We start from the raw sequence: 22,308 nt of genomic DNA on the forward strand, positions 1-22,308 counted from the left end.
AAGATTCCAGACAGGCTTTCAGAGTAAGACAAAATGAGAATATTACAGTATGCTAGTCTACATAAGACATAGGCCTGGCTAACTGGCAAGGTCTGCATCTGAGGGAGAATGTTGCAATTGTCTTGCCAATTGCTTGAGATTCTATATATGGCTGGGAGGGGAAAGCATGTTTGTCAGCAGTGGCTAAGAGAAGCCTGAAAGCACCACAAAATAACCCTGCTAAGCTGATGCAAAAAGGATGGGTGCACCTTGTTAGAGGGAACACATTCAATGGCTGGCGAAGGCTTCCAGTGCCCTTACTGTTGCTAGTTATGGCAGTGGCTTCAGCCAACTCTCCTGCCATGTTCAAAAACCAGGAAGCTGTAGTGTCATAGTATGTAGAGATTTCAACTGGTTAATTTCCCTTGCTTTGGTTCTGTTAGTCACTTGAATTTAATCATCCGTCAACAGCTTTGTTCTCTGACTAGCTATTTGCTTGTTTAAGATCTGTGAAAGCTCTGGTGAGTCTCTGGTGTCATGTGAAGCAGAGTGCTGTAGAGTCTTCCATATGGAATGCCTGGGACTGAAATCAATACCTGATGGGAAGTTCATCTGCATGGAGTGTAAAAATGGTAAATGCATTACTGTGTTTGAGTGATGGGGGGAAAATGTTGGTGTAGGAGCCTGATGGATTACAGTGATTGGAAGAAGCTTCAGTAATCATAGGGTGGGCTGAACAAACTGAGGCAGAGATGTTCTATAGTAAATAAAGTTCAGTGCTAACTTCCTTCCCTCTCCACTTAGCAAGTGCTTTTAAAAGGAAAATTAGTATTTCAGTGATAGGGTTATGTCTTCCTGTTTGTTCATCCTGCACCCAGCACAATGGGGCTCTCATCCTGATCGGGGCCTTAATAAATGTGCAGTAGTAGTAATCTGTTATTTTGTAGTGAGAGGGAGATATTCTGCTTACACCAGTGGAATTGCATTAACTTCAGAGTTTTTCCTCCTCTGCCAAATTTTCCTCTAAGGAAATGACTGATAGCATTCATGCTGAGGTTTGTTTTATTCCTTTTCTTAAAAGGACAGCACACATGCTTTTCCTGCAAGCTTCCTGGTAAAGATGTGAAGCGCTGTTCAGTCAATGCTTGTGGTAAATTTTATCATGAAGCCTGTGTTCGTAAGTTTGCCACTGCAGTCTTTGAGTCACGAGGATTCCGTTGCCCGCAACATTGCTGTACTGCCTGCTCAATGGATAAGGATATCCACAAAGCAAGTAAAGGTGAGAGCACAGCTGGATTTGGATAGAAGCAGGAAACTGTAAAATACCTGACATTGAGACATGTAGCAGAAAATGAAGATGATTGTGATACTTTACACTCATAATGTGATACAGTATGGAGGGATGGGACATAAATTTATTATGAACGGATTCATTATCAGTTTGATCATTAATACAGTGGGTTCGCTGTGAAACAAGTCAGTCTTGGTGGGGTAATGTGAAACAGCCAGCATCTTGAGAAGTAGTGCTAAGGACACCTGGAATAGCTTCTGTGTCATTTGAACTTATTTGGCTGTTGGACTTCTGGAGTTTGCTGCAAGTTAAAGGTCAGATGTACAAAGCTGAAGTACTCTTAGACAGATAGCAATGGACTGTAGAACAGAAGTTCTGTTCCAAAGAGGTCCTTTCCTTTAGAAGTGAACTAAAATGGTCAAGCAAACAAAGCAGTTTTAGAGTAGTTAGAGCCAAACGGGTCTTGTCTTCACTTGGAAGCTCTGCATCCAACGTTAAGAGTTAACAGAGTGAAACAGCATGTTGCTTTTTTGAAGACGTTAATGTCTAATACCCTGGTTAAACTAAAACCAAACTTGTATCACAGTCTGTGATGTCTTCTGCCCTATCCTAATTCCATTGTGACATGGTGCATTTTTCTGCATTTATATTAAACAGGACGCATGGTGAGATGTTTGAGATGTCCAGTTGCCTATCACTCAGGAGATGGCTGTATTGCTGCAGGAAGCTTGTTTGTGTCATCTCACATTCTCATCTGTAGCAACCATTCCAAAAGGAATCACTCTTCATCAGCTGTAAATGTAGGCTTTTGTTTCGTTTGTGCAAGAGGTGAGCACTACTTCTTTTCCCCCCTTCAGTTTATATGTCTGGTGTGGTCATTACTACAGTTACATGATAAAGCTGGGATATTTTACACAATTATTTTTTTCTCTTGGGGCTCTCCATTGGCTTCAAAGCTTTCTTTTTGACTGCTGGGATAGTACACATGATATTCATTTATTTCTCATGCTAGAGTTTTTTAATACAATTTTGTTCGGGTGTGTTCGGTGTTCAGACACAATTTTGAAGCACTGAGAAGGCATACTGTGCTGCCAGTTGAGAAGAAAGTGGATGTTGAGTCCCCAGTTCCAGCAGTTGCAAGTCAAATCAGTAAACATTGATTTTCTGTTGCTTCAGCAAGAGGGGTTGCTTTCAACCTCCTATAAATTGAAAATAATGGAGCATCTTTTAGGTGGGTGGATGCGGTTTATTCATAAGCTAGAAAATACCTGTTTTGACATCCCACACCCATTTGAGAAATATTTTTTTTTAGAAAAATATTACAGGAATTACCACCTAAATCAGTTAAAATCTAACTACAATAAAAATACAGTTTTCCATATGCTGCAGCTATTTTTTTTTTTTTTTGGAAGCCCCAGAAGTCTGTCAGTCACTTTATTTATTTTAACTTCTGCCAGAAGGTAGGACTAAATATTGCAGTGCTTTATTTTACTTTGGTCAAAAAGCCCAGTGCAAAAATATCTCTACCATGTTCTTTTTGGGATGTGAAATTTAGATGCATAGAGTTTTTGTTTGTAATTTTATGTGTGTGTGTGTGTATGTTTGTGTGTGTGTGTGTGTGTGTGTGTGTATGTTTGTGTGTGTGTGTGTGTGTGTATGTATATATATATATATGTATATATATAAAAAAATGTAAAAACACGTGATATGTAATACTTCAAAAAGTTCATACTGCATCATGTCTTTCAACAGCTTGACAGTCAATAGTAAAGGAGTGTAAATACATGATAAATCCTGAATCCGCTTGCTTGTATCCAGCTTATGCAATTAGAGGTGTAGTTTGTGTGGTAAAGATGGTTTTGTATGAGCGAGAGCAGATTATTAGCTACAGAATCTAGAGAAAAGGAAAGAAAGAGGGGTCTCAGAGTTGGATTTTTTTTCCTGGTTCTAATTACAGTACAGGAAATGGAGCTGTCACAGAGGTTCCAAGGTAAAACAAAGTTCTTTCTTTTTTAAATACATCTAATTTTTTCCAGAGAAATGGCATCCGGAGGTTCAGAGGGAAACAGTAAGTCTTAGACTGCTGAGCCTGGGAGGGGCTCTCGAAGTGTGTGAAACAGTGTTTGCAACGTGGTTCAGTGCTTTTCCTTTAATGAGCCTTTTCAGTGCTTTGGGGCATTTCTAAAAGGAAATATGCAACGTGAATCACGCTGGTGTTGCGTAACCATACACACATGCAGACAAACTTATGGATGTTGCATGTATCTTTATTCTTTTATTGCTGAGTTGTAGATATCTGTATAGGTGTTTTGTCCTACTTTAAGTTTTATTTTGATTCTGACTTCATTTTCATGTGTACAAGTGCACAATCTAAAAACAAAAATCCTATTTTCAGATCTCTGAATTATAACTAGCAAAACCCATTTGTATATGTGAACAGAACCACTCATATAGGTACTTTTGTTTTAAACATTAATTTGAACACCTATGTCAAACAAATCTCACTCATTTCATATTAATATTCTAGCTAACAATTATGTCCAGGTACGCAGGAAAAATTGCTTGTCTTCTCTATCTTTTCAGCATAGAATTAGTAAAGCTCTTGAATGGATTCTACTGTAAGCAGGGCAGAGAGATGTAAAACAAAACTGTCCAGAGCTTCAGAATTTATGCTAGTTGTGTGAAAACACTTTGACTTTGGTCTCAGATGCAGGAGCCTATAGCCTACTCATGAAGAATCAGCTGAGAATTGGTGACTGAATCATTGTTGGTTGATGAGAGATCAGATTAGAAATTGCTCTTTAAAAGGGTCAGCAATGGCCTCAGCCTGACACTATAAAGACTTACATGAGGGATTCCATACTCTGGGACACTGCCTCTTCACCTACTGTTGTAGCTTTTTCAATGATGGGGCAGGTCATAGGGCTATATCCATTGTTTGGAACAAGTTTACTTACATGAGTGAGTTTAGATATTGATAGTCTCAGTTTATGAAAGGCTGTGATTGTAATGAGATCTGAGTTTAATTCCATGATAGGCTTCTAGAACGGAGGAACTCAAACATTTCTAGAGCAGCTGTAGTGTGTTTGTAATATTACAATATACCAAACAGCATTTTTAAGTTACAATACCAGGATAATTAGCTATCCGGTAGCATGCAGTATTTGTTTCTGTGAAGGACCACAGCATATATGGAACTGGCTCCTGAAAGCTGAGTATCTCTCTGCTCTTGTGTTCTACACCTCCCCTCCCATCTCTTTATAAACCTGTAAAACTTTGTCAGAAATGTATTCATCTCCATTTATGAAAATGAAGCTCTCCGGGATTATTTTTTAAGGTGCTGACCATGTGCTCAGCAGTATACACATACAAAATAAAGACAGTCACTGGCCTGGTCTACACTACGCGTTTAAACCGGTTTAAGGAGCGTAAAACCGATTTAACGCCACACCCGTCCACACTAAGAGGCCCTTTATATCGATATAAAGGGCTCTTTAAACCGGTTGCTGTACTCCTCCCTAATGAGAGGAGTAGCGCTAGTATCGGAATTACCATATCGGATTAGGGTTAGTGTGGCCGCAGATCGACGGTATTGGCCTCCGGGTGGTATCCCACAGTGCACCACTGACTGCTCTGGACAGCAATCTGAACTCGGATGCAGTGGCCAGGTAGACAGGAAAAGCCCCGCGAACTTTTGAATATTTCCTGTTTGCCCAGCGTGGAGCTCCGATCAGCACGTGTGTCAATGCAGTTAAAAATAAAAATAAAAAAAGAGCTCCAGCATGGACCATGCGGATGTGATCGCTGTAAGGGCAGGCAAATCTGTTCTATCAGCGCTCCGTTACAGAAGACGAAATTCAAAATCATTTTTAAAAATCCTCCAAACAGACGCCATAGCAGGGACTCAGCGCACTGCTGCGTGACAAGCGTAACGGAAAGCCAAAGAATCAAATGGACACTCATGGAGGGAGGGAGCGGGGACTGGAGGACTCAAGCAATCCCACAGTTCCTGCAGTCTCCAAAAAGTATTTGCATTCCTGGCTGAGCTCCAAATGCTTTTGGGGTCAAACACAGTGTCCGCGGTGGTTCAGGGCATAGCGTGGCAATTTACGCCCCCCCAACCACCCCCAGAAGTGAAAGGGAAAACAATCCTCTTGACTCTTTTACATGTCACCCTATCTTTACTGAATGCTGCAGATAGACGCAATGCTGCAGCAGTCAACACCAGCATCCTCACTCCCCCACCGCCATGGGTGGCTGATGGTGCAATATGGCTGATATCCATCGTCATCATCAGCCTTTTGGCACATGGGGCAGTGCAAAAGGACTGGTAACCATGCCGACTAGCATCCAGTGAGGTCGACCATGGGCGCCTGTGTAAAAAAACTCCTGATTTTTTCTGGTAGATGGTGCAGTATGGCTGGTAACTGTCTTCATAGCAACAGGGGGCTGAGCTCCATCAGCCCCCACCCTTCATGTGTAAAGAAAAGATTCAATTGTCCCTGGACTAGCAGCGGGATGCTGGGCTCCTCTCCCCCACACTGCACTGTCTGGACTATCATAGCAGCTGGAGGCTGCCTTCCACTTATTTCTCACTAACAAGTCACTGTCTCTTATTCCTGCATTCTTTATTACTTCATCACACAAGTGGGGGGACACTGCTACGGTAGCCCAGGAAGGCTGGGGGAGAACGGAATCAACAGGTGGGGTTGTTGCAGGAGGACCCCCTGTGAATAGCATACAGCTCATAATTTCTGCGGGTTCTGACACAGATCAGCTGTGCTCTCTGGTTCTATGATACACTGGTTCTCTAGTACACTTGCCCCATATTCTAGGCAGGACTGATTCTATTTTTAGATACCAAAAAGGAGGGATTGACTCAGGGAGTCATTCCCAATTTTGGCTTTTGCGCCCCCGGCTGATCTCAGCCAGGGGCACTTATGACAGCAGCAGATGGTGCAGTGCAAAAGGACTGGTAACCATGATCATCTTATTGCCAATTTATGGCATGGTAGATGGTACAGTAAGGCTGATAACCATCTCTGCTGTCATGCAAAAGCAAATGCATGCTGCTGTATAGCGCTGCTGAATCGCCTCTGTCAGCGGCATCTAGTACACATACGGTGACAGTCACAAAAGGCAAAACAGGCTCCATGATTGCCATGCTATGGCGTCTGCCAGGGCAATCCAGGGAAAAAAGGCGCAAAATGCTTGTCTGCCGTTGCTTTCCCAGAGGAAGGAGTGACTGACGACATTTACCCAGAACCACCCGCGAGAATGATTTTTGCCCCATCAGGCACTGGGATCTCAACCCGGAAATTCCAAGGGGCGGGGGAGGCTGCGGGAACTATGGGATAGCTACGGAATAGCTACCCACAGTGCAATGCTCCAGAAATCGACGCTAGCCTCGGACCGTGGACGCACACCACCGATTTAATGTGTTTAGTGTGGCCGCGCACACTCGATTTTATACAATCTGTTTTGCTAAACCGGTTTATGTAAATTCGGAATAATCCCGTAGTGTAGACTTACCCACTGACTGGGTCTGTTAGGTAAGTCCCCTACAGGTGTGAAGTTTCATGCATGCATTTGGCATCCATCAAGAGTCAGTGGGAGACATGCACAACTGAAAGCAGAATTTGGTGCTAGGCTTCCAAATCTGAATATTGATTGCCTACTAGTATGAAAAGGGATTTCTTCTTACTCTTATTGTGATTGCACCAGAGAATGGAGTTGCAGATCTGGCATTTCTGTCACTTTCTAAAGTAAGTTATGTAAGTTACAGAAAAAGTATTTTTTTTTCTGTCACCAGTTTGTTTTGACAGTTACATGCTTTGTATATGTTTCACATCTAATTTATTATCTGAATTGAACTACTTACAAGCCTTGTGACTGGAACCTGAACTGAACATAAGGGTGCACCTCCTTATAGTAGTAGAAATAATCTTTCAGCACCATGCAGATGGAAATTAAAATACATTGGCACTCCTGTGTACTCAGTATGTGTATTGAAAATTTAAAAAAATACAAAATAACTGGACACTAAATGAAACCGCTTTGTATTATGGTAGGGATATGGCAACTCTTGGAGAATATTTGATATAGATTTGTTTTTGTCCAGGATAGCTGACATTGGGAGGCATTGTGCTCTGCCAGTGGAAAGATTGAAGTGCAAGGCGCACCTTCATCAACCCATTCAGCAATATTGCTGGCTCAAAATGGATTTCCTTCCAGTCACCTTTGATCAGGATGGTGGCATGGAGTAGGAATTGGTCAAATTCTCTGGGTGGTGGGCGCAATGTGAGAATCCCTTGTGAGGAAGAATTCAGGAATTAAATGTCCTCCAAATGTTCTGTTACTTATTGCATGTGCAAACAGTGATACCTATCACTTAACATGCTAAATAGTATTAGGAAGAGAGAGTTGTGTATTTAGACCCAATGCAGTCTTAAAAAGTGGGAAAATCAAAACACTAGCAGAATATATATAAAACTTACCTAGTAGCTACATATAGCCAGGGCCTGGTGTACTCTTCAACAATGGGACCAAATGACACACCTGTATTAGTCTATTTTATCACCATGGAAATACCCTTCATTTCCAATCCCCTTTGCCCCACACAAGCAGTTCTATGTCTCATAGTGGAAATACTCATTTAACTTGAAATTTGTTGATTATTTTTGAGAATGAGGGTTGTTTTTTTGGCTATGCTACCCGAGTGGCTCCATTCCCCTTGCATCAGCTCCTGCAATACTGTCTAGGCAGCCCAGTTCAGAATCTCCTCCCCCTGGCAGGGAGGAACTTGTAGCTGGCTTCAGCACTTCATCTTCCCAGACCTTAACTGCTGTGCTGTTGGAGAGCAGGGGGCAAATGCAGGGAGACAGAAAACAAAATGTCAAGTGATAGTGGCAAAATTCCATAGCCGTGGAAATGCAGAGTCCATGGAGCTTTTCTTGAGATAAGTAGGGCAAGCCACTCCTCACATCTATTGTTTCAGGTGCCCTGCAGACTCACTGTGTGTTGTCTCACGTTTGGCACACATCTTTTGGTGTTTTCTCCACAACTGTAAGGGCAAGAAACACAATGTAAATTTTTTTTAAAAGAGATCCTGGAGCCCAAGTCTATGGCAAGTGGCGAGTTACGTGGCTGTGGAATTATTGAACATATGGGGACTTGCATATACCATCTGTATTTCTCCAATGTATAGCCCCTATTGGCAGTACTGTTTCTGATGCAGTGATATAGTCACGTTATTTTGTAATTTGGCTGGCAGGATGGCTCATAGGGAATTAGCAGCAGGTACTTCTCTGGTGCTTTTTTTTTAATAAAGTGTGCAAGTTAAAACTACTGCACAAGTAAAATTTCATTTAGAAATGGTTTTTGTTTACTCTTCAGTTTTCCTTACACTCAGATTCAGTCTGACACATAACCTCTTCTTTTAGTAGATATAGAAACCTTTTCTGTCACACTTTTCTTTTTCTTCATATTATCTTTTCTTTCAAACTTATAACACATATATGCATAATAGGTGTTGATTTGATTTATTTTATTTTCTCCTTTATGGAATCATGGGTAGTTTCATTGCAACTCATCTCTTTCTGTTTGTTTCATATAGGGCTGGTAGTGCAGGATCATTCAGACCCCCTGTTCAGTTCATATGCCTATAAGTCCCACTACCTACTGAATGAATCAAATCGTGCTGAGTTGATGAAATTACCTATGATTCCTCCTCCTTCGTCAGCTTCCAAAAAGAAATGTGAGAAAGGTAACCGAATAGTTTCTTTCTCTTCAGTTTACTTTCGCTTTTCCTGTTTTTTCTTTTCTTTTTTAAATCAAACAAAAAATGTTTGCTTGTTGAGCACCACCTGTTGCTTTTAGTAAATTTCACTCATTGATTATTGTGGGTGTGTGTTCATGTCGTTGGCAAAATATTTATTACAATAAAAGGGCTTAAAATAATTAATATAACTAAATTCTCCCTCTCCACAAAAGGTTAAATCATGTGTCTGCCACTAGGTAGTCTCCATAAAATTGGAGTAATCTACATAATTATAATACTGGGAGGGGGGGTGTGAATAAAGTGTAATATTGTTGTAGTTCAGTGCCAGCTCAATGACTTTTAAAACTTCTTAAATTGTTTATCTGAGGAAGTCTATTTTGAAGCCTGCTTAGAGCCTGCAACAGTCAGAATAGAGAATTTATCCATTTGAATGTTTGTTGGTATATTGGCATTCCATTGGAAGACCAAAGACTTAGGAAGGCAGATGGCTTTTTGCCTGTGCATTTTTGTTACAATCCAGAGGCCTTGTATTTCATTTCTGTTAGTGCAGGCCGACTGATGCTCCTTTCTCTCCTCATGTGACTGACTGCTCACTTCCTGGAACAATGCTTCTTATTGGAGTGGCAGAAGGTGCTGCATCTCGAGCAAACAGGGATTCTTCCCTGTCAAGAAAGGCAGGCAGGTGGGCAGTTACAATAGTATTAGGACAGAAGCTTTTTCAGGCATAAAAATTTATTGCTTTATGCTGGTAATGCTATTGCTTTTAAAGGAATTTATGGAAACAGATCCAGCTGTATGTGTCTGTAAGATTCAGAGGTCATACTCTAGCCCCACAAAAATTTGATTTCCCAAAGGGTGTTCAGAAATTGTTCCCAGTCAGTCATTTTAAAATTAGATCATTGCTAGATGTAGATAGCTTTTATTTTGTGTAACTTCTGACCACAAAAATTATTTTGAGCCCTCTATGCTTAGCTTGAGCAATATCTTACTAATGCATCCTAAGAGCAAAGTTTTCTTGCTTAGCTCTGAGAGTTTTTTGTTTTTGATTTTTGTTTGGTTTTCGCATCTCTTGGCATTTTACCATGTTGGATATTATTTCAGTAATTTATGCTGGGTCTGTATTTCCTCTGAAACAACACTTACAAAAATTGTTTAAAAAATGAACACTTGATCATCGGGTGGGAGCTCATGAAAGTCCAAATGCTTGGATTTTATTACATGTTTAGCAGAGGAAATATAGTAAGTGATTTTGTCACTGATTGTTTAAGGAATGCTTTTTGCAATATATTATGATCAATCAATGACCGTTTTGAAAGTCTATAGGTGGACAAGATTTTCTGATGAATATTTGAAAGTAAAAATTCAAACTTCAGATATTATGATAATTGCTTAAAATGCTGTTTTAAATCTCTCCCAGTCTTTTTACCCTGGGACTAAAAAGTTCATTACATTTCTATCTAGGTTGTAGCAAATGTGTTTATTGTATGAGCTTCTTTGTGTATTGCCAATGGTTTAGATGTGCCGTGAGTGCCCACAATAAACACACCTGCTAGAAAACAAGCCAACCAAAAAAGAATCTTTTTTGTCTAAATTTTTTTTTAAAAGTAATGCTTACCACATTCTTAGATCAGATTCCCTTTGTGTTCAAAGGGAACTCTGGGGGAGGAGGAAATATTTCTGTAATATCTCATTCTGCATTATATAAATAAATTTATAGTGCTCACACTGGTAAACCTTCATTTTGAAGAGTATGCACAGATTTATAATTACAATTCTAATGTTTTTTTCTCTTGTAACTTTGAAAGCAGAAAAAGATTGATCAACCTATAGGCTGATTTTTATGCACACTAACTGATTGCTAAGGGATTTAGTCATGACAATGTTGGTTTAAAAAGTATTCCAAAAAAGTGCAAAATTTGTCTAATTGTCAAGAAAAGATATTGGCCACTGCCAGACCATCTGGATTACCAAAAAAAAAAAATGCTATACAGTTTTCAAGACTGTTTCTCTTACGGGGGTCTGATGTAATGCCAACTTGCCCGATTTAACCTACATTTTTTTAATTCATTGGCTTTCTTGTTCCAATTTGTGATGCAGTCAGGAATTATGATTTCATATAAAGAGAAGAGACATATATAATACAAAAAATACTTATTTTTAATCCAGCATTGTAACTTTGACTTGATCCCTTCCTTTTGCCATATGTTTGGTGTGAGGCAAATCCAAGTTTCATGCATTTAATTAAATAATATTAAAAAAAAAATTACTCTCCCAAGCCTCAAACCCTTATTTCTGTAAAATGAGTGAGTTTTTGTTTCAAGGTGGGAAGTTACTGTGCTGCGAGTCCTGTCCAGCGTCCTTCCACCCTGAATGTCTCAACATAGAGATGCCAGAAGGATGTTGGAATTGCAATGACTGTAAAGCTGGCAAGAAACTACGTTACAAGCAGATCGTTTGGGTCAAGCTTGGAAATTACAGGCAAGTTCACTGAATATAACTGGAAACTATTTAAAGTTTTTGTTTTAGGTTAAGTTTTTATTATATCCTGCAGCTATGCAGGTAAACAACCAGAGCAGCCCAGTTTTAGTAAACAAGAGCCAAAAGTGTACACTGTATCTAACAGGGTGTCAGATGTTGTATGGCTTTTTAATTAAATTCTACTCATGTATTTTTAGGCATTAAGGTGAATACTTACTCAAGCTCTATCTGTGGGTTCCCTAAATGTGCCCTGCAGATGGGGAAGATCAGGAAATACCTAGGGCATCAAAACTCCCTAGTTTGTTTTTTATGTTTAGAGATCATTCATGAAAGGCCTCTGCAGGAATGCAGATGGTGGTTGATCCTCTCTCTTGCAAGTCCCCAGCTGTGCCTCCGAATAAATGCGATCAATAAAATGCTGCAAGTCTAACAGACAGTGGTGGAGGTGATAAAAAGTCCTCTGTCTCCCAAGACCAGGAAGGCCGGGAGGTTGCCAGGGATTTTAATCTCAGGTACACTTTTTGCTGCCTCTGTGGCTTTCTGCCTCTTATGTAGATCTGGCTATAGAACACCTCCAAAGAACAAGTACATCAGATAGCCTTTGGCACTGCAGTTTCAAGTTGTCCATGGAGGACTTTTTTAGAATCCCATTTTTTATTGTAAGGGACAATCTTGCTTTTAATTTTTATTTCCAGACTTTCACAAGTACAACAAAACTACCAAGGAATTGTTACAAATCAGTGAAATATGTCCAAGACTAACTATTGTACAGTCAATTAAAGGCCTGTCTCTTGCTACAGTTGCTCAGAGCATAGGGCTGTCTTTCCCATAATAGTTGAATTTACAAACCCCCTTCCCTATTTGAGATCTTGTAGACATAGTGTCATATTCACTATTTGAATCTTCAGATCTCCAGTTCTGGCTCTTCCTAGAATCAAGCCAAAAGGGGTCCAAGTTCCTCAGAGGTTGAAAGTGTTGGAATATATGCTTCAGGTTGCTGACGTACACATTAAATATCTGTATATAATAATTTATTTTTAAACAATGTGGAGTCTTATCTTTCCTTGTTACCTTTAAGTTCAACACATTAGTATTTTAGCATAGGTTGGCTACACATGTTCAGCAGGATAAACTTAAAACTAGAAATGCATCCATGTCATTGGTTATTTAAATATGATCTTGTGATTAAGCCTTGACTTCAGTGGACAAATGGAGCATAAGAAAATGAGACTAAAAGTAGGTTTTTTTGATGGTTTTTTGTTTTTATTTTTACAGTGTTCATATTCTGTTCCAGGTTGAATTGCTGTGTGAAAATATTCAGAATTGGTCCCACTATTGGCCCATAGCTTCATCTTTGGTTTCTAACTCCATTTACTTGAAATTGTCAAATCACACTACAAATGGTATTAGTTAATTGTAACCTAAGCAGTTCAGTGAACATAGCCAGAGACAACTATGCTTTTATTTGGTTCATGGTATATATACAAAATGTTGGGGTCTAAATTAGCTATTATCACTCCAGAAAGAGATCTTGGAGTCACTATGGATAGTTATCTGAAAACATCTGCTCAGTGTGCAGCAGCAGTCAAAAAAGCTAACAATGTTAGGAACCATTAGAACAGAGATAACACAGAAAATATTATAATGCCACTATATCAGTCCATGGTATGCCTACCTGTTGAATAGTGTGTAGCTTGGGTCACTCCATCTCAGAAAATATTTATTAGAATTGAAAAAAGTACAGAGAAGGACAACAAAAATAATTAAGGATATGGAACAGATTCCGTATGAGGAGAGAGTAAGAAGACCAGGACTGTTCAACTTAGAAAAGAGATGACTAAGGAGGGATATGATAGAGGTTGATAAAATCGTGATTGGTGTGAAGAATGTGAATAAGGAAGTATTATTTACCCCGTCATGTAACACTAGAGCAAGAGGTCACCCAACAAAATTAATAGTAGCAAGTTAAAAAACAGACATAAAGAAATAATTCTTCACCCAATGCACAGTCAACCTGTGGAATTCATTGCCAGGGGATGTTGTGAAGGCCAAAAGTATAACTGGTTTAAAAAAAGAATTAGATAAGTTAATGAAGGATAGGTCCATTAATAGCTATTATCCAAGGTGGTCAGGGATGCAGCCCCCTGCTCTGCGTGTCCCTAAACCTCTGATGGCCAGAAGCTGGGAGTGGATGCTGGGATGGGGTCACTCGATAATTGCCTTGTTCTGCACATTCTTTCTGAAGTATCTGGCACCAGCCATCGTCAGAAGACAGGACACTGGGCTAGGTGGACCACTGGCCTGACCCAGTATGGCCATTCTTACATTATGTTCTGGAGTTTTCATGTTGTTTGTCTAATTTTTAGTCTGTGAAAGGGAATGCCTGATGTTTAAACAGAATTTTAAAAATCCAAATTACTCTTTCATCACTAGTGCTGTTTATTGCTTTCACTTTGCTCACTTGGGCAGTGAAATGATGCTGGCCAGTTTACTTTCTGGTTCTTATGCATTAACAGAATGTTGCTGTTTGGATTTCCAGTACCGCAAGAGGATTAACTCTCTTCCCCCACATTCCTTTAAAAAAGTTTCCATGGGGAAAAATTAAGTGACAGTGTTTTTTCTTCTCATACCAGGATTTGTAAAACCTCATTTTAAAAAAACAAAACTTTAAAAGTCTTTCATTAAACGGTGGATCTAAACAAGTTGAATGTCTGGCAAACATTTAAATTTTGGTTTGATTGTAACTGTTCAAATTATATTTTTAAAATAGCCTTATCAATTATTTGTTTTTCAGTAAAAATATTGTAAAGTACAGCTGGACAGTTGTGTTAAAGATTCTCTCATCAGATAGCTAGTCCCAAAATTCATATACTACACAAGGCCCAAAGCCATACCCCAGATTTGGGAGCATAAGAACTGTAAAGATGGAGATCTTTTTGTGGAGCTTCCCAAGTAAAATCAAAGGCAGTTTTGCTTGTGTAAGGAGAATGGGATAGGACCCACTGCAGTCACATTTCTTAGGAACTAAATGTAGCTTTTACTACTTGAACTGGAATTCCCAGACTGAGAAGCCAAGCAATTTGCCTTTGTTTCATAGCGTATGAGTTTTTTCTCTTTTCTAATTTTCAGGTGGTGGCCAGCAGAGATCTGCAATCCCAGGTCTGTGCCTCTCAACATACAGGGCCTCAAACATGATATTGGGGACTTCCCAGTATTTTTCTTTGGTTCACATGACTACTATTGGGTGCACCAGGGCAGAGTTTTCCCTTATGTTGAAGGAGATAAAAGCTTTGCTGAGGGACAAACTAGTATTAACAAGACCTTCAAGAAAGGTAAAATTAAACAAAGTTTATAGTGGTTTATAACAAAACTTCCATGTTTGTTTCTACATTGTCACTTAACTTGCATGAGAATTATGTGGCTAGTTTTGTGTCTGTGTTAAGCTGCAAACTTTGTATAGTGCCATTGGATAGAGGTTAAAATATTATTAGCATCTAACTTCCTGCCTCTCTGTGCTGTTTGTAGGCAACCCCAATTCTTCCCCACTTAACTTGGAAAGAAGTTATGAGGTGGAACCTGGGCTCTGATGCAGATGGCCACCCCATAATGTTTAAATATGTACTGAAAACTACCTGGTTTAAAACTCATTCATGCCATAGTGTAACATTTCATTGTTCGCTTGTTCTTTGTAGATTTCTAATTCCTAGCTTTTCAAAAATGTCTCTCAGCAGCAGCAGCCAATACTAATTCCTCCCCATTTTGGACTCCCTTGCACAGCACTTGAAGAAGCTGCAAAACGCTTCCAGGAACTGAAAGCACAAAGAGAAAGCAAAGAAGCACTAGAGATTGAAAGGAATTCAAGAAAACCCCCACCTTACAAACATATTAAAGTGAGTCCTCTCCTTTGTGTGAATGAGCTATAGATTTAAACAGGGAAGCAAATTGTTGCTTAGAAGAAAATTCAGATAATCAGTCTACCATTCTTCAAAGATCTCTTCTGGCCTGCTTCGTTTAATACCATAGGTCCTTTCATTGTTATAAGGAAGGTGTAAGCATTAGTTAAAGGGACTTTGAGTTTGTCAGTTTTACTGAAGACAAAGGACTTTGATAATTGCAAGTGGATCCCACCCATCTCAAATGAATCTTGGGGCTTACTTGCCATTAAGAAATTATATTAGTATTAAAAAATAACAAACTGTTAGTATGAGAACTTAATCTCCAAATCTGGATACTAAAAAGATGATCTAGATTTTTTTTTGCCAGCAACCTTGGGGGCACACTACTCCAGGTTGTGCGCTTATCTATTTGATTGTACTTTATAATAGTTTAAATTCTTGGGAATTCAGCATATTTTTGTATGCCTCAAAAGAGTTGTCATACTAATACATGTACTATACAGTCTGAAACAGTCTTGTCCCACGTTCTGTGCTACTTACCTCATTGCTGGTTTCTCTGAACACCTGAGATGCTTGATTGTTAGTGGTGGAGCAGTGCCAGATGCAACCTCTGAAATTCCTAGATTGCAGAGAAGTATTTTTGCCTTGTTGCCTTTTCTTAGTTGACACACCTGCTTTTAGAGAGGAACAGAAAAAATACAGCTGTTCCTGATGTTAGTAGCGTGTGTGTAATAGCTGTTGTTTTTGCCTACATTTTGAAATACCTTGACTGCCATGGGCCTTGATTTAAGTGGTTCTGATCTAAATTCTGTGTGTATGGCCATAAATCCAAATTTATCCCTTGTCTTTTTTTGTTTTGTTTTTGTTCCACAGTCCAACAAGGTAATAGGGAAAGTTCAGATTCAAGTTGCTGATTTGTCAGAAATCCCTCGCTGTAATTGCAAGCCATCTGATGAGAACCCCTGTGGCCTAGAGTCAGAAGAGTGTCTGAACAGGATGCTACAGTATGAGTGTCATCCCCAAGTGTGCCCAGCAGGAGAGCGCTGTCAGAACCAGTGCTTCACCAAAAGACTCTATCCAGATGCTGAAATCATAAAAACAGATCGACGTGGCTGGGGTCTCAGGACAAAAAGGAACATTAAAAAGGTAGAATTTAGGACAAATACTGAGCCATTAAAGAGAGTATTTGAGGAGAGTGCTGCTCCTCTTTTATTGTTTGTACCTTGAACAAAAAAAATCAAAAAGTTAATACTTTCAAGTGAATTCATCCTGCACACACAATTGTTTCTTTAAATTTACAAGGCATGAAACTTCCTCAAATGGAAGAAATGATAGTAAATCCAACTTCATGGAATATGAGACATCTGGCAGAGGTGGTTTTTTGCCATTACAATGCTTTCTTGTAGAGTAAGAGTCAGATTCAACTGATTATAAATTTCACTGGTGATGGGCAGGAGATGAGGACTATCAGTACTTCTTCTAGAAGGTAGTGATGTACCTAAGTTCTCATATTGACTTCTGAGCATGGAGGGAGAGGGAAAAAATAGTTTTTTAGATGGTTTCAGATGCTCTTTTGACCAAGCCTGGCTTTTGAAGATGCTAAAGTCTTAGAGAGATGGGAATAAAAAATAAAACACACCTCCATTATTTTCTCTTTCCCTCAACCCCAGAGTTAACACAGCAAATGAAATTAATCACACTTCATGATATGAAATAACTCAAAGGATGGGAGATGGGGCAACCTAAGGTGGTCAGCCTCTTTCCGAGGGGTTACGTCAAGGTAGCTTTCTGTACTTTCTTTTGCCTTTTCTTTTAAGCTCTTACATGGTAAGATGATCACTCTGCAGATCCCAATAGCAGATTGTCTGGATTGGGCGTGGGAGGGGATGCAACATTGCTCTTACAAACGTCTGGTCACCAGGGAGCTGACATAGCCTCCTTGACACTCAACTCTACAGACTGGATTTATTTCAGAAGAACTCGGAGGGGATTAATAAAAGGCTTGTGGTGATCAGGCTACATTGGACAACACGCTTAAGTTCTTGTTTAAAGTTCAAGAAGGCAGAGAAGAATAATGAAGATACAGAGATTTCTATTGATGGACATGGTGCAGTTGTTATAACTGAAAGCACCAAGAACTGATTAGCTTCAGGAAATTTTGAGGATTGACATAAATGTTACAATGATTGGAGTCCTTAGAGGAGTGGTAGCCGGTGGGGTAGCAGTGATGGGTGGGGTGGGGGATGAAAGTACCTTTCTTGACTATGTGATAAAGATACTGGAAATGGATCATTTTGGTTTTCCTTTACACTGTATCGCTGCACACTGTATTCCTGGGGACACCAGTCTGGGATTATCCACTGGGATTCAGGTGGGATGTGCAACAGTTGATATGGAAAAACAAAATCTTACACTGGATTGCAGTCTTGCTGTACTTCGAGGCAAGCATGAGGATGATGGGCCTGGATTTCACGGCTGCTTTAACTTGCCAGGCAGAGGATTGGATTTGATGGACAGATGTATGTTTTGCTCTTACTCATGCAGGCTTCGTTGTTTCTGAACAAGGAGGAGGCTGAGCCCACCTGAAGAATGGAAGATCCAGCTATGGCTGCAGATGGAATGGACAATTAAGACTTCAGGACAAGTTGTTGTTTTTATCATTTGACCTGCATCCTCAGAGTTCACTTCAGAGCACAATTTTGCTTTCAATTGGCTTCATATTTTCTTCACTTTGAATTTGCACACATCTTGCTAAAGAAGGTATTCTGGAACTTCTCATAGCGAAGGCACATTCCACAGTTCTGGTGGACTTAAACTCGATGTAAGGTCTTCACTGCGATTCTCTGTTAAATGAAGCTGACTGCTGTCCAGACGGGATTCTGATGTGACGTTTTGGATTGTAGCTGGACATGATTTGTGCACTGTTGGATGATGCTGTGTTTTGCTCCATAATGTAATCTCAACAGTTAGACAAAAGCAAAGAGATTCTGAATTGTTTTTCATCCTTAAGTTATATGCTGCTTAAATATTACATGTGGATAGTAGAGGATTATCTAGTAGTCTGAAGTGACGCGGCAGTACCCTGGCAAATGGGCTTGGGCAAAAGCATAGTAGCAACTTTTAACTGTGAATTCTTTGCTTTTGTCAGTTCTAATTAGGGTCTCTACCTTGTATTTGTTTAGTAACTTAGTTTACTGTACATAGAAATTTGGCATAGAGAAATGTTGTGCAGGGCCTAAATGGATGAGTCAAGTATTCACTTACCTGTGGCAATATCAGAGGTGTTTGAACAAACCAGTTTCAAATCTGTGTTTTTAACCATTGCTTCAGCTGAAACTATAAACCTTTGATTGGACTTGGGACAGTTCTACTCATGGGTACTTAAATAATTTACAAGTAACTAGAGGAAACCAGAGTAAATTGACCGAGAATACATTTTAACTCTCTTCAGTTTCTTTCTGCACCAAGTACATGGTAAATATTCATAGCATTTTTATGGTGGATTTTCTGTGAATTTTCTTCACATACTAAGTATGAAACAATGTATTTGTGTCCTGTAGGAGCTCTACTAAAAATTCTGTCAGTGGCTCCATTAGAAAAACTCTTCTGGGCACTTGATTAAACCATTTGTTCCAAAACACGCAGTCTAAACGAAAAGGAATTTGGTGGGGAAAAGAGAGAGGCACTTTTGAAAATTTCATCCCAGAGATGACAGATTTGTCCAAGTAACTTAGGGGCCTGTGTTCATTGGAGTCTAAATCCCATTTCCAGGAATGACTTAAGTGCTTTTGAAAATGTTATCCTGATGATCTCCTGCTGCAGTACAGCCTTTTCCCCTTCAAAGCTCCAAAATGTGACAGACATGATTCTGGTCTCTCTGGAGCCGTTCCCACAACCAGCTACGAGAGCAATTAGCGCTTATAGACTTTTGTCAGACTGACGCCACAGTCTGTAACATGTTGGTACTATTTTATTTAAAAAAAAAACAAAAACAAAAAAAACCCTTGAAACTGCTCAGACTCTTGTTTGACACTTAAATTTGAGCATCTCAAAGAGCTACTTTTGGAAATGTTTAAGCACTAGAACTGTTGAGACTGTTACAATAAAATGACCCTCAATGTGCTAAGTGTTAACTCCCTTGTATCAAGGTATCATCATTTCCTGGCCATTTCAAAGTCCATCATGTGAAAGCTGGGAATACGCAGTCAGCCTGAAGGCTCACTTTTAACTTGTTTTTAGTGGTTTAATTATTTAAGCCAGTTTTGTAATATCTGTTCTACATTAAAACTTTATTACAAACTTTTCTTGTTTGTTATTGACTGTTAAAAGTCCTGTTAAAATGAATTGTTGAAATGCTATGCAGTGAAAATGTTTAGCAGTTACAGTAAGTTGTGTTGTCATATCAGGTTGATATTCTGTGGGCATCTATATGTTAGTCTGGAATTTTAAAAAAAAGAAAAGAAAGCGTGTGACTTAAAATACTGCCAGTGAACCTCTAAATAATGTAGAATCTTGTAGCTTTGCTAGGGTGACCAGACAGCAAGTGTGAAAAATCGGGACGGGAGGGGAGGAGGAGGTAATAGGCACCTATATAAGACAAAGCCCCAAATATCGGGACTGTCCATATAAAATCGGGACATCTGGTCATCCTAAGCTGTGGTGCTATGACTAGGACCAGTGCATGGAGAAGCAGTCTTAATTCTGGTTTTGCTATTGCCTTATACTTAATGTATAATAAATGTAGTGTCCAAGTGGTGTTTTCTCATGGGTGTTTGAATATATTGTTATAAATATGTGCTCATTTTCTATAGACTGACCACACAGATCTTTTTTAAAAAAGGACAGAAGTACAAGCAGAGCCTTGAACAGGCTATATGCAATTGACCAAGAAAGATACAACTCATTAATCAAATGTGTTCTTCAGAACCGCATAACTATTTTTAATTGCTGCTTTATTAAAAATTCTAGTTGTGATGCTTCCATTTTGAAGCACAGTTCTATAACTTAATCTAAACTTGTGTGCATATGTATTTTTCTGTACTGGTCACTGTTGCGTAGTACTTTTATTTTAACCAGTTCTCAGTACTTTGATTATCCTAAGGAGCCACCCTACCTAGACCTTGCAATGGACAAGGGCTTCCCATCCCATTTTTCTATGCTTCCTCTCTCTTTAACTATACAGATAGCAGGCAATAAGCATGGGTTTCTTTGGTTGACTTTGCAGGGTGAATTTGTAAACGAATATGTTGGTGAATTAATTGATGAAGAAGAATGCCGATTGCGGATCAAACGTGCCCATGAGAACAGCATAACCAATTTTTATATGTTAACTGTTACAAAGGTAAAGCACCATATCTCTACAATATAAAATATACTGCTGCTTAAGGGACTAGGCCTTAAGATCTGGGATCGTAGGATCAGGGTCCATGTTTAAAGCACAAGAATTACATTTTCTTTCACTTCTAGCTAAAATGTAATGCATTTGGTGCAGGTGAAAGGTCCCAGAGAGTAACATCCTCTTTTCATACAGCGTGTACTTCATGGACCATTGTGCCTCAGCCTTGACTTAGTGGGGCTTCTGTGGGGAGTGGGAAAATGAATTCCCATGGTCTGTTCAGTCCATAGTGTGTCTGCTGATACTGCCAACAAGCCTGTCAGTCGGAGTGGAATGTGGACACACCTGTCTGATAGAATTGCATTGCAATTCCAACATATTTCTGATCAGTCACCAAACAGTTGTATTTGAAAGGTAACTCACTTAAGTCTCTGTTGACCAAGATTGGGGTTGAACCAGAGATGGAAGGATCCAGAGCTTCTTAGCAGTACCATAAGCCATTCATTTTACCCTGCATTAAGCGTTGAGGAGCTTTAGGTAAAAGTTACTTCCAGGAAAAGCCAATATCCATTATAACTCATTTATCAAGTGCCTGTCTAAATATATTATCTGCATTCGTCATTACTTGACTTGTCAAAGGAAGACTTTTGTTTGATCCTAAATCTGTGTTTTTTGTCTCTTTATTGAAGGACCGGATAATAGATGCTGGTCCAAAGGGGAATTATTCTCGTTTTATGAACCACAGTTGTAATCCAAACTGTGAAACACAGAAATGGACAGTGAATGGGGATGTTAGAGTTGGACTCTTTGCTCTCTGTGATATTCCTGCAGGTAAAAAGAAGCCTCCATCCTGCATGTGCCCTCTCCTAAAATGGAAATCAGTTGCCAGCTCACCCACTTTTTCCCCCTTCTGAAGTTACTTGGTCACATTGGCATTTACAATTACTAACTTACCCATTGGGACAAAGAAAATGCACGATCAAGAAGTTCTAGCTCTTCATATGCATAGCCTCATTAGGAGCAACTTATGATGAAATGCAGAATATTAAAGATGAAACTTGCTTTATCACAAACACAAAAATATCACGGGCTTCACCTAATACTTGAAAACACAGGAAAATTCAATGTTAACTCTTTTTGCCATGTCTGCATAGACCTTTTCAGCTATAATAGACCCCCAATTTCAGATCCATTCCCTAACATCAGATCTGGAACAGCCTCCAGATGCTAAACATTTTGTAACCAATCTACCACTTTAAACTGAGATTAAAATGATAGACTAGCCAATGTTTCTGTGTGATTTGTAGAAAAACAATGTGCAGTGCTCCTGTCTGGTCCAAAGCTATGCTGGCACTGTATAAACAAAGCAGAGGAAGGAGGCTTTGTTCCTTTTCAGAAAAACTAAAAAGAACAGTAATCAGTATTTATCCAAATGGGAAAATGGACACAATATCAGTACAGGAAAAAGACTATGTGGGGCTTCTATGTGAGTATATTCCACCTAGAAAAGAGTGTTTTAAAAAGAAATTATTTCAATGCTAGGTTTGTA

General features: G+C 39.4%; 1 protein-coding gene across 9 annotated transcripts in view; it reads left to right on the plus strand.

Annotated features, from left to right (window-relative positions):
- The window catches only part of NSD3 (nuclear receptor binding SET domain protein 3), a 72,611-nt gene that overhangs the window by 41,504 nt on the left and 8,799 nt on the right, over positions 1-22,308 (plus strand). For 4 of the 9 annotated variants that reach the window (XM_045003026.1, XM_045003028.1, XM_045003029.1 and 1 more), the window contains 10 exons: positions 485-611; positions 1,061-1,258; positions 1,928-2,098; positions 8,886-9,035; positions 11,372-11,528; positions 14,658-14,860; positions 15,306-15,418; positions 16,298-16,570; positions 20,649-20,765; positions 21,449-21,590. In XM_045003026.1, the coding sequence (XP_044858961.1) occupies positions 485-611; positions 1,061-1,258; positions 1,928-2,098; positions 8,886-9,035; positions 11,372-11,528; positions 14,658-14,860; positions 15,306-15,418; positions 16,298-16,570; positions 20,649-20,765; positions 21,449-21,590 (1,651 nt within the window). Of the gene's footprint in view, positions 1-484; positions 612-1,060; positions 1,259-1,927; positions 2,099-8,885; positions 9,036-11,371; positions 11,529-14,657; positions 14,861-15,305; positions 15,419-16,297; positions 16,571-17,094; positions 17,248-17,968; positions 20,094-20,648; positions 20,766-21,448; positions 21,591-22,308 lie in introns of those variants that run through there. The other 5 variants (XM_045003030.1, XM_045003031.1, XM_045003032.1 and 2 more) reach the window with 5 other exon arrangements.

The sequence above is a fragment of the Mauremys mutica genome, chromosome 2 (genome assembly GCF_020497125.1).
Source record: "Mauremys mutica isolate MM-2020 ecotype Southern chromosome 2, ASM2049712v1, whole genome shotgun sequence".
Taxonomy (NCBI): Eukaryota; Metazoa; Chordata; order Testudines; family Geoemydidae; genus Mauremys; species Mauremys mutica.